At 43.4% G+C, this 12,977-nt stretch overlaps 1 protein-coding gene across 3 annotated transcripts in view; it reads right to left on the bottom strand.

The window, feature by feature from the left end:
• Rgl1 (ral guanine nucleotide dissociation stimulator like 1) overlaps window positions 1-12,977 on the bottom strand; it is a 268,005-nt gene that overhangs the window by 72,095 nt on the left and 182,933 nt on the right. For all 3 annotated transcript variants that reach the window (XM_057769585.1, XM_057769583.1, XM_057769584.1), the window contains one exon: window positions 583-791. In XM_057769585.1, coding sequence (XP_057625568.1) covers window positions 583-791 — 209 coding nt within the window. The remainder of the gene's footprint in view (window positions 1-582; window positions 792-12,977) is intronic.

Raw genomic sequence — 12,977 nt, 5'->3', positions numbered from 1 at the left:
ACATGCTCCTGAACAACATGGGACACATGAAACACCCACTACATGGTGATTGCCGACAGTCTGCTTCCTTCGGATCTAGGACGGAGCACCGGACTTCACATGTATAAGCACACTCACAAGGAGATTACAGAGATTATAAAAGTTAGCCCATATTAAATATGAAATTAGGGGACAGCGGCAGAAATTAAAATTTATAAACAGTTGAATCTATGTTTATAACACCTACTTTAAGCCCTTCTATTGGATGGATTCTTTTTATATAGGTTTCAGATATTGTTTGGTTTTTCTTTGTTTTTCTCTTTTGATTCTGAGACAAAGTCTTCCCATGTGGTCCAGGCTGGCTCGGTTTCCCGAGTACCACGATTAGAAGCATGTACCACCATATCCAGCCTCTATGAATTTTTTTTGAATGAGATTTCTTTACCCTGGAAACAGACCATATCATTGACTCCCTGCATGCCCGCATTCCAAAGGTTGGTCTTTTCAGCTAATCTCTCCTCCAGCCTCCCTCCCAGCTTTCCAGGTGCCCTTGATACCGAGCCCCCTCAGCTCCCTGGGTTCAGCTCTCGCCCCTCATCCTACCTGTCCAGCAGCAGCTCCAGCACTTCCTTGGTTGAGGCGAAGCCTCTGTACGTTGACAGGAAGATGCTGATATAAGTAAAGTCATTGTCCCCGAAAGCCGTCAGCAGGTTCTCCACGAGCTTCTCCAGCGTGCCAGCTTTGATGGTCCTGATCTTACAGGTCTCATATTGACTGACCGTGTGGCCTGGAGGCAGCTGGTCCCCTTCAACCTAAGAGACAAATCCATTATTTGCATTAGATGCCATGGCTCCCTGATGCAAAACTGAAAACATTGTAATAGTTAGAGTCAGTGTTTTGATATACTCTCATACAGCTTCTCTGAATGTCCCACAAGGCAATGTGCTGTCCTGTGAGCAGAGTGTGGCAGATGGTAGCCATGGAGACAACCGTGTGGAGAAAGAGAGATCACTTCACAGCTGTACAGTGGCTTCTCCTTCCATCCCTAATGACAATAAGAGTGCTGGCAATACTTTAGCAGAAGTTTTCTATCACCTGGACAGAGTTTAGGTGATAGAAATGTCAACTATCGGGACCTCTTTGAGTCTTCAGACTCATTTGTAAAGACAGTGTCGGCCATGGTAAGCTAGAAGAGTCAACACATAATGGTTTTGGAAAGTTGAATGCTTCAAAATTATATGTGTGTGGATACACACACATATACATTTACATATAAATACACACACATATAAATATATGTGCATAGGGTTTGTGTGAGTCAGTTGACATCATGGTCACAGTTTGAAAAATCAGTCATGTGCAAGTCTCCTTCCAATGGTCCCCTATGGAGATCTCACCAGATCTAACAGTCTCAGTCCACAGACGGCAATGCGCATTCTATTTTCATACCACCAGCAACCAAGAGAACTGGGTGAGAAACAGCTGCTCTGTGCAGCTTCTCCCAGGGGAGCAATGGAAAGGGTGGTGGGTGCACAGCCCTGCTCTCAGGAGATGTGCAAGCACGAAAGAATGTGTGCTGATGAGAAAGAGCGAATGTTCAGGAACAGCAGATATCATTGTGCATTAACACACATAAACCATAATGTGCAGAGCTCAGTGATAAAATGTGAAAGGCTTGAAAACTGAGGATGAGAGAAGAGAATCAAACTGCAGAAAAAATAAGGGTGTGCCTTGCATTCTCAGTAAATCCATGCCTAGCAAATTACACGCAGGTCTAATTTTCCAAGTTGAACTCCTTCGTGGGCGCTAAGGAAACTGACCTTACCAAGAGGAGTTCTACAATAAATCTGTTTCCAAAGCAAATAATTATTCTCATTGGTGCAAAGATTCTCACTGGTGCAAAGAACTACCAGGCAATTTATCTGAATTATTGATGGAGGTGGTTGCCTAAAGTCCTAAATTGAAGCAGTCATGCAGATATCAAAGTGGCAAGAATGACAAGGAAGACATGAGCCTCTAATGATGACGATGTGGCTACTGAGCTCTGCATTTTGCTTTTCCTTCGCCTGCCCTGTCAGAAGTTAAACTGCAAGAAGGCAATTCACCCAGGGATTGCTTTCAGAGAGACCCACATGTCGGTAACCACTGCGAGGTCAGATAGCTTAATGTCATGATGTCTAACTGCCGGTGGAAACTGGTGTAAGGCCTAGGGGGCATGTGGTGCGTGGCTCTGTTCCCTTACTCCAGTTTTTAAGTTTTCCGAGGATGAGACTGGAAAGATGGCTCAGCACTTCATGCTTCCCATTCCCCCGGAAGACTCAATTTCAGCTCCCAGAACCCATGTCAGGCAGCTCACAACTGCCTATAACTTGGGCTCTCGGGGATTTGATGCTTTCTTCTGGCCTTTTTGGGCATAAACACACATGTGACACACAGGCATGCATGTGCATACATGCACATGTATACATATACACACGCAATACATACACATAAATAAAATAAAAGGTTTATAAAAGAAAAATTTCCAAGGACAGTGGTCTGATTCAGGAAAAAAACCAGGATTTCTTTAGGGCTCTTAGGACTGTTGGCTCAGACCAAGGCCCAGGAGCTGTTCTTTGTCACTGTACTGGTTTCACAGCAAGCTGGGCCACAGTGTCCAGCTGCTCCCCAGAAGCTCCAATTAACTTTTTAAAAAGCAGAAACAATGAGTGAAAGATGGATGGTCTCAAACTCTAATTACATTTTTAATTACTAGGAACCAGAATTGATTTGACTATGTAATATAAAACATTAAGTTGTTTTGCTTTGTTTTGTTTTGTTTTGTTTTGTTTTAAAAGAAGGTCCTGTGTCAAGTTCACAACTACAGAGTTCAATAAAGTCAAAGACGTTTCTTTATTGCTGACTTCCTTGGGCTTCAATGTGTCCACAGACGACGTTAAACTCCAGCAAGTAGTTGTGATACACAGCATTGCCAGGCCCATTCCCCTTCATTCCAAAAGCATCTTACAGAACTTCAGAACGAACTGCTATGTACTGAATTCATGTTTACCACTTTCTGCTTTAAGAGAGAAGAATATAAGTGAAGACATTATAAAATATAATGCCAATTAGCCAGACCTGTGGCTCACACCTATCCACCCAGCCATCCATAGGCTGAGGCCAAAGGATTGCTGTGAGTTCAAGGTCAACCCGAGCTACACAGTAAATTCCAGGTCAGTTTGGGATAAGTGAGAACCTTTTTCAATACACAGATAAATAAATAGTAAAAATAAAATTTTAAATAAATAAAAAATTATCCGAAAACATCTATATTTGTCCGTCTGTCTGTCTGTCTGTCTGTCTATCTATCTATCTATCTATCTATCTATCTATCTATCTATCTATTATCTATCTATCTATCTCTCCCTCTCTCTGTTTGGTTTTTCAAGACAAGGTTTCTCTGTGTAATAACTCTGGCTGTCCTGGAACTCACTTTGTAGACCAGGCTGTCCTGGAACTCAGAGATCCACCTGCTTCTGCCTCCCAAGAGAGGGATTAAAAGCGTGGGCCACACCGCCCAGCCTCTTTGATCTCTTTCCTGATGCAATACTAAAATGTAAGCATGTTTTGTAGTTTTTGCTTTGTACATCAAAAGACTCTGTCAAAACAATTATCTGCCTACACAATAATGCAGAAGTTGTTAAAAAAGAATTCAATGCCAAGTGTCCTGGCACAAGGCATGGCTTCTCCGCTGGGAGGAATGGTCAGGTTCTAATGTTAAATTAAGCTTCCTTACTCTGTGATAATGTCAGGGATCCCTCCACGCAGTTTTCTAGTTTGATGAGTCTTACCTTACTTTGAAGTGCAAACTCCAGTATAAAACAAGACTTTTCTGATTGAAAGTGGCAGTGGCTTAAAAGAACTAATTTTTCACTGATATTGATGTGACCAAGAACTCAAACACAGAGAAAAGTGCTTGTGGAGAAGGTGACCACATGGGTCCTCCAGGAACAGATCTGGCAGGCTGCCAAGCTGCTCCCTGAGGACTGGAATGGCCGCTCTAGCTCTTTCTTCTGTGCTCCCTTCCTTTCAGCCTGCATGTGTGATTCTCCTTTGTGTCTCAGCCGATTCCTGCTCCTTGGTATTTCTCCCTGCCGTCAGGAAGAAGCATGGTGACTTAAGGATTCATCTCGTATGCTATGTGCGATGCTCAGATTTAGAAGATTATCTGTGAACGCAACGGGCAAGCAGCGATATCATAAAATGAAGTACAGAGTTGTGCTGTTGGCTGGGATCATTCTTACAAAATTAAACAATGAGTGTTGAGCGGTCATGGCATTTGCTTAGTGTTTCCTATAGTTTCTATATTCTTACTGAATACCCTAGAGACCGTTTGCTGTCACTGGACAGACCAGGATTTCACTTTGCTTTGTTTTAGGTGGGTTATAACTGACTAATATTCAAACAGAGTACATTTTCGCAAAACAAACAAACAAAAGCTTAGAATTATCTGCTGACTCCTGGAATCATTTTGAAATGAAGTCATACAGAAATGAAATGTAAAAACATATTCTCTGAGCCGGCAAGATGGCTCCATCATTCAGATGCCTGTCATCAATACTGACCACCTAAATTCAACACACGGACCCACATGGTGAAAGGAAGTGACTCCCAGAAGTTGTCCTCTGACCTCCACAGGTGCATCGTGGTACACACACACATACTCATGCATGCATGCACACACACACGCACACACACCCCTAAATAAATAAGTATAAAAAAACCATTTTTTAAAATGCCATCTGCCATATACCAGACTGGATAAACTGAAATGTTCAAGTTTTGTTTCTACAGCGGAGAAGTCAACAGGTCCATAATCCTTTAAAGAGACTTCAGAACCTATTTTTGTTTGTATTATCTTATTAATTTCTAATTGAAGTCTAAAAGTAAAGGGTGGAACTTTGGCAGACAAGGGTTTAGTAAGTCAGACTTGGAAAGCCAGACAAGGAGGCTTGAGCCTGCCCTGTGGGTTAGCACGCTAACAGGAAACAGCTCAATCTGGGTTTAATCAGAACCCCATGACTTTGCTGACAAGACCATGATACCAAGGCCACAAAAATGCTGCATGGTTGTTTCTTTGGTCAACTCTTTTTGCTACCAGAACTCAGCTTCTTGTAAGAGAGCATGCCTAATGCCCATGGCATAAATATCTACAGTTCTGCCCAAGTAACCTAGCTGTGTGTGCAAGTTCCTAATTGCAGAGCTCATGAAAACTCTGGGTCCAGGACGGCAAGCTCCACGTCAGCTTCAGCATGGTGTGAACATCTCCTTAAGTGTGCACTCACTCTTTTGCTAAGTTAGACTTGCCAGTTTCACTAGGTTAGAATGCCAGTTAAAGGACGCTGAACAAAATTTTAATTGCAGATAAACAATAAAATTAACTAAATAATTTGTGGGCATTACAGAAATGTCTCATGTGGTATTTGGGACCTCCCCACACAACTAAAAAAAATCTACTTATTTTAAAGAGAAACATGAGTTTCATCAAAATACAGACATTTATGCACTTATTTGTGGGTAGGGTGAGTCGGGATGTGTTTATGATTTGAAGTGAACAAATCAGGATAATTAGCATTTCCATCACAGCAAACACTAGCATCTCTACGTGTTTCTAACCTTTACATTACACTCTGTTTTGAATTGCATACTTCCTACCAGGATCTATGGTCCTAATTATACACCCTCTCAATAGCTGCCTCCCGCTGCTCTTCCAAACGTGTAAAAACCTCAACTTTGTAAACAGCCACAACTGAGTGAGAACATGTGGCATTTGTCTTTCTGTGCCCAGCTTATTCCTTTAACATAATGTCTCCGTACTGGAAGTAATAGCATCCTTTTTTTTTTTCTGTCCTGGAACTAGCTCTTGTAGACCAGGCTGGACTCGAACTCACAGAGATCCGCCTGCCTCTGCCTCCCGAGTGCTGGGATTAAAGGCGTGCGCCACCACCGCCCGGCCTAATAGCATCCTTTGAAGGATGGATAATAAATACTCCACTGTGCAACACACCATGCTTCTACAGCCCACTCACTCACCAATCCCACACCTTGACTAATGTTGCAGTGACAGGGAACCTCGAGTTTCTTTGTCGTGGAATTGAACTATTTCACTTCCTCTGGAGATGTGCCCTATAGTGGGACTGCTGGATTATATGGTAATTCTGTATTGTTTAGGAATTTCCATACTGATAGTGTGGCCTATATTTGTATTGGATGAGGTCTACAGTCTTATTCTACAGCATGTAGACTAGATGCCTCTTCCACCTCTTCATCTAGTCAGTCACTACTTATTAATGCGACAGTGCCACAAGCCAGCAAAGCTTTGCAGGTTAAATACCCGGGCTGCTCAGTACAATAGAGGAAACGTGAAAGGAAGCCATGAGAACCACAGAGGCAGAAGGTGTGCTACTGTCTCTTACCCATTATAAGGCCACAGGTTCCATCCCCACAACTAAGGCAGGTTAACAAGCGAAACCTACAGCAAATTACATACTCAAAGTTTTCCATGATCTGTGGTCTTCAGAAAAGAAGGGTCAGGGAAAACGGTGCTCATGCTTGCGGTCAGTGAAGAATGATCACCCATGTAGCGGCTATGCAGGGCAATGGGGGCATGACCCGGGGCAACAGAGCAAGAGGCGGACCCAGCCTGCTGGGCCTCTTTCTGCAGAGTGTGATGGATTAGCTACTTTTCTACTGCTATGGTAAGATACCATGATCAAGGCGACTTGTAGGAAGAAGGCTTAGGTCCCAGAGGGATGACAGTCCACTACCATTGGGGTGGGGGTGGGGGACATTGCAGCAGGCAGATATGTGTGGGGTGTGTGTGTGTGTATGTGTGTGTGTGTGGCTGGAGCAGCAACTGAGTGCTCACAGTCAAGCTATAAACCAGGCGTAGAGGGAGAGCACTGGAAACAGCACTTGGCTTTTGAAACCTCAAAGCCCACTCCCTCGGTGACATACTTCCCCCAGCAAGGGCACACCTCCTAAACTCACCCCAGTAGGGCCACCAACGAGGTGCCAAATATTCAGATCTCCAAGAATATGGAGAACATCTCATTCAAAGCACCGCACGTGCCTTCCTCTGGCTACAGAGCAGAACCCCTTTTGGAATGAGGATCCGAGCAGCTATTGCCAGATGGTTTAAGTCGGGTGTAATTTACAGTCAAATCTTACACAGAAAATAGAGTGAGTTTGGAATAACACTTCAGATCTTCCAACTGCTTTGGGAAAGAAATGGTTTAGTTTCTGTTTGAGGAGATAAAGGGGAAGTCAAAAGGTCAGAAAGGCCTCATTTTTGCGCCTCAGTTCAAAGCACCCAAAATACCAAAGTCCCTACTTAGAGGGTATCATTTTCTGAGTCCCAACATAACTCACTGCGAGTGTAATGTGGAGAGACAGACAGCACATCTTGGAAACACCGAGAGGGACCCAGTGTGCTGGAGGTGCCAGAAAAGGCTTCCTGAGTAGGCGGTGCCCACACTGCAACTGCACAATGTTGGCAAGGGCACAGCAGGCACGGAGCCCGGCATAAACAGAGCCATTAAGGAGAATGAAGCATGAGGGGGAAGGTGGTTGCAGAGGCAATGTGACAAAATGATGGCTTGGCTAGATAGTCATCTGGGGCCTGCTTGACTACGGAGGACTTAAATGATGTCCCTGCAGAGAGGAGACGCCAGGTCCTCTAGGAAACGGGAAGCCAGTGGTGAGGGTGCATTCTATCTGCAGTCAGAGAAACTGGTCCTGAGGAAAGAACTGACGAGGACAGCTCTAAAGCTAGGAAAGTAGTTGGTGACTGTCGTACTGAAGAGGAGCATGTGGAAAGGTCTGAACTGGTTAGGGAGAGAATGTTTAGGAAACGAAAAGAAAACCTTGAGAACTTGGTGCGCAATTCTATGCAGAGACAAAAGACAAAGGCAAAGAAAGCGTCAGTCACCATACCCTGGTTTCTGGTATGGTGACTGTACACAGATGGTGTCACCATAAAAGAGAAAATCGGAGGGGGCTGTAAGAGGAGTACTGGGTTCTGCTGGGGGCATCGCCCCTTGTTAAAGCCCCTGTGAAGCAGCATGGACCTGAGTCTGGGTCTGAACCCTAAAACTCACATTGAAGCCGCCACAGCAAATCCATAGCCCCAGCGTTGGGAGGTGGGGTGGCAAGGGGCAGATCCACTCCAGGCAATGAGTGGGTCTTGTCTCAAAAAGTACGGTGGAGAGAAGTTGAATTCATCCTGATGGCAACCTCTAGCCTCCACATAGCCATGCACACGCACGCACACACACACACACACACACACACACGAATACAAAACACACAAGCACCACACATATAAACCTAATTAATTAATTAAAAATAGAAATACACAGCTTGAGTTGACCATCCTCTAAGGATTCTTACAGTGGTATGAACTAACTTAGGGACATCCAGCGGGCATCCAAGGGGCAGTTAAAAAGATCTAAAAGTGGGTCAGAGAGATGACTCGGGAGTTAAGAGCACTTGCTGCTCTTCCAGAAGACCCTAGTTCAGTTCCCAGCACCCATATCAGACGACTCACAGCTCTAGGTCCAGGGTATCTGATGCCTCTGGCCTCCCCGGACACCTGCACTCATGCCCACATATCTACATCCAGACACACACGTAATTGAACAGCAAGAAGAAATCTGAAAGCTGGGAAGAAGGGTCCCAGAGGGAAGTCAGTGACGACAACCAGACAAGATTTACCCTTCCGGGCCATTATGTGAAACAGCAGCGACAGGCTGAAGATGGCAGCAGATGAATGTGAGAACAAAGCGGCTCAAGAAAGACAGCAAGCTGAGACAGGTTCTGCGACGGCATCTGTGGGCAGAGACCCCAGAAGAAATCCTCACGGCACTGCACGTATCCACATATCCACACGCACCAGCATATGCACCTTCATCCAATCACTCAAACACGCCACGGCTGAGCCAGCACGTACCATGTGCCAACTATGGATATTCGTTCTTGACGCCCGTCGGTGGCATCGTGTTAGTATGACTTCAACTCTGCTGGGAATATGTACACCAAATGTGAGAAAACAAACAAACAGACGCATGACAGGCAGCGCGGCGCTCTTGCAGAGCTGGCTTCTCAGCACCCCACTATCCCAGAGTCCTCACAGTGCGCTGGGGGCAGCTGAACCTTTGTGTCCCCTCCAGCTGAAGGATTTTGTTGCCACTATGGTCTTTGACCTCAGAGAAGACAGAAAATGATGCCTCTAGAATATGAGGAAAAGGAGAGGTGTGGAGGAGGAGACCTGAGCATGTTCACAACAACAAATGCCATGGAGACAACCAGCCTGAGGTCACCTGTCAGAATGAACCCCCATGCCAGGTCTCTGCAGTGAGTGTCCTTCATCCCCAGGAAAGTCTAGGGGAGCAAACAATAGCTGGCCTTTCTCACACAATCATCCCCCTCCATCCTGTCTCAGCAGGGTTTCCTAGATCACCCCTAGAGAGTCCGGGAACCTTCCCTGAGAAAACAGGAAGTTGTTTTTCCACAACAGACCACTTCTCCAACATTTCTAACACATATTACTATTTCTGGACATCTTCTAAGGGTTCCGATTTTGCTGTGAACGGTCTCAGCCCTGCCTTCTGTCTGTCTCTCTATTTATCCATGTATTTTTCTTTTTCTTTTTTTAAAAATTTTTTTAGACTTATTTATTTATTATGTATATAATATTCTGTCTCCATGTGTGCCCACACACCAGAGGAGGGAGCCAGATCTCATTAGAGATGGTTGTGAGCCACCATGTGGTTTCTGGGAATTGAGATGCCTGTGACTACTGCACCCTGCTACTTTTTCTGTTTCTGAGATTAATTTAGTAAAGAAACTAGAGCTAAAACTTAAAGTCCCAATGTTCTGGTCATCTCCTATAAGGAGAAATCACCTGCTACCTTGAGGAGTTAAAGCATTTAGAGTTTGAACTAGGGTAGCCACTGCCACACTTCCTAAAAATCACCGCACATGGTCCCAAAGAGAACAGAGTGAACATCCCCCAAACACACCTCGTCCTTGTTCTCTCTTAGCGCTTATAGGGTCCAAGATCTGCGGATGCTGCAGTCCCAGGTTCACAGGCGTCTTTGTTGTCTGGACTTTTGTCTGATTTCTATAAACCAGCCAATGACTATCTGTGTCAGCAGGAGGTAGCAAGCGCCATACAACCTACCATTCCTTGTGAATGAAGCCAGCTATGAATGGAAAGCCTTATCCACAACCCTGAGCTTTCCCACAGGCAGTGGTGGGGCTTGGTCTCCTTGAGGGAGTTCTAAGTTCCCATTCACAGATCCTAAGTTTGGGTGGGGAAATAACTGTCTGACATTCTCAAACTTACAGTCATTAGCTTCATTCTTCTGTATACCACATCAAGAAATCTCTTCCCCATCTTCCTATGGGATTAGTTCAATTTCAACCAAACTAAGCATTTCCCATTGCAAAGGGCTGGAGAGATGGCTCAGTGTTAAGAGCACTGACTGGTCTTCCTGAGAATCCAGGTCTATTTCCAGCACCCACAGGGCAGCTAACAACCATCTGTAACTCCAGTTCCAGAGGATCCAACACCTTATGACCTCGATGGGAACATGTGCACAGACATACAAACAGGCAGAATATCTATACACACAAAATAAAAATAAGTAAATCTAAAACAAAACAAAACCTTAAATGTCTCCCACTATTACTATCCTCTTCACTACAAAGACCAAGCATAAAAACCAAATCCTAGTCTGGGGGATAGCTCCACTCCCAAAGCACTCACCATGCAAACATGAGGACCTAGGGCGGGATCTCTACTGCCCAAATAAAAACAGCTGGGTACTTCAGCACGTGTCTATTATAGCGGAAGTAGGGGCTCACTGGCAGAATAGGTAGGACAATCTAGCAAAATCAGTGAGAAACAACATTTCAAAAGCTGTCGAGAGAATGAAAAAGACATTTGACCTCCACATACACTAGCATACAGAGGTTCATGAATGTCCTGCCACATATTACACATACACATGAACACACACACACAAGCACAGGGAGAGAGGAGCGGGAGAGGAGAGAGAGATGGGGGTGGGGGAGAGAGAGAGAGAACGCAAAGCCCTATCATCGATCTGACAGTGAAACCTTCACTCCCTTTTGGGATCCTCATAATGAGATTGTGTAGTTTTCTTTTCTTCTCCCATATGAAAATAAGTAAACTAACTAACTAACTAGTTAACTAAATAAATAAAGTTGATATGTGACTTAGAAATTCAAATATAAATTGCAGTTTTAGAGTTCACAAAACTGTGGGACACCAGGTCTCTGGCAAACCCTTTACCCTAAGTACTGTGTTTATGATAAAGAACATCCTCAAGCATGGGCTTCCTGACAGAGCAAACAGGGATCTCTCAAGCATATGATCAGATAACTGAACAAAGAACCCGGTTGCATTTCTCCTGAGCACACCTCTCAGAAAAAGACACATTTTACTTTTATTGAGTACTTCTCACCTACACAGAATTCTACAAAACTGCTCTTATGCCATATAAGAGAGGAAAGGGAGAGCTGACATGAACTATTGGGCACTCACTATGGACTGGACGCCCAAACCCTACAGTTATCCTGTACTGCAGGAATAGCCACTACTTCACTGGAGGAGAATTGAAGAAGTTACCCAAAGTTCTTCAACCAACTAGTATAGGCATCAGTACAGCTCTCTTTCCCCATGGTAATGTGTGGCCTAATAACACAAAGCAATATGATATTGTACACTCAGTCTCCATATTTGAATGCTGAAGAGTGTCAAAACCCAATACCCTAGAATCTTCAAATAACTCTTAAAAGAAAGCTATAAAACAAGGTAATAGACACAAAGGTAAAAGACACAAAGAGCAAGGCTACACATTACTAACTGTCCATAAATAAAATACTGTATGTAATACTGAAATCCTTTTCAATTTTCCTTTAGCCATACTATCACTAAATGTCAAATCTTCTCATTTTAAGTGAGCTCCAGCTAACTTATTTTAAACTCCTTACACAGACTGAAATCATTAACACTCAAAAGCTATATTGCCTTAGCATTAACGACCTTCTTTGGAGGAAAACAAGTCTCCCTCATTATTGCATATTCTTAGGTAATTAAATCTTGTCTAAGAAGGAAGAACAGTTTCACCAATGTGTGAAAGAGAAGCTAAGTGAGCAATCAGTGGCTACATGGAGAACTACCGAATCCTACGACAACTAGGAACCCTAGGAAGATCGCACGTTCTGTCTCAAGTTTCAGATTGTTAGCTGATTTACCTACATTCTAGGTTTAAGTCTACTTTTGAGTCAAAGACTTTTAGAGAATTAAAGACAAAATAGTATAATGACGAAAATAGGATATAGGCAAAAACATAGATTTATAAAGTTTGATACTTAAGAAAGAAAAAGAAAGTAGATTATTAAAAATATTGATGCCTGGGGAAAACAGGAACAACTTCTCCAAGTGAACAGAGATTGAAAAGGCAAACATTTTATTCACTAAATATTAATGGTCAAAAATATACATGTAAAAAGGCAGGTGTCAGCTGGAAAGAAAAACCTTGTCTACTAATAACATGTTCATCATTCCCATGGCTCGTGATCCACTCTTGGGGTCATGTAGTTAAGATAGTATTAAAACAGTCTCCATTGTTCAAGAAACCTAAATGAAACACTACAGAAACCTCAGTTTGCGAAAGAAAGGAGGAGTTTCTGCTGTTTACAAATCTAATAGTACAGATTACAGTGTGAACATTTTTCAGTTAATGACATGAATGGATAAAGCTTAACACTTTATAATGTATAATAGACTTTAAATACATGCCAAGTAAATACATAAAAACCTTAAAGGAGGAGATTATGGAACCCTGAGATTAACTGACAAGGATTACAAGTAACAAAGTAAAATGGCAAAAAACTAGATTTTATTTCTAGTTCTAGATCCATAAATC

Source organism: Chionomys nivalis, chromosome 5, assembly GCF_950005125.1.
Source record: "Chionomys nivalis chromosome 5, mChiNiv1.1, whole genome shotgun sequence".
Classification (NCBI taxonomy): domain Eukaryota; kingdom Metazoa; phylum Chordata; class Mammalia; order Rodentia; family Cricetidae; genus Chionomys; species Chionomys nivalis.
Note: the sequence above shows the minus strand (reverse complement) of the source record. Positions and strands in the feature narration are given on the sequence as shown.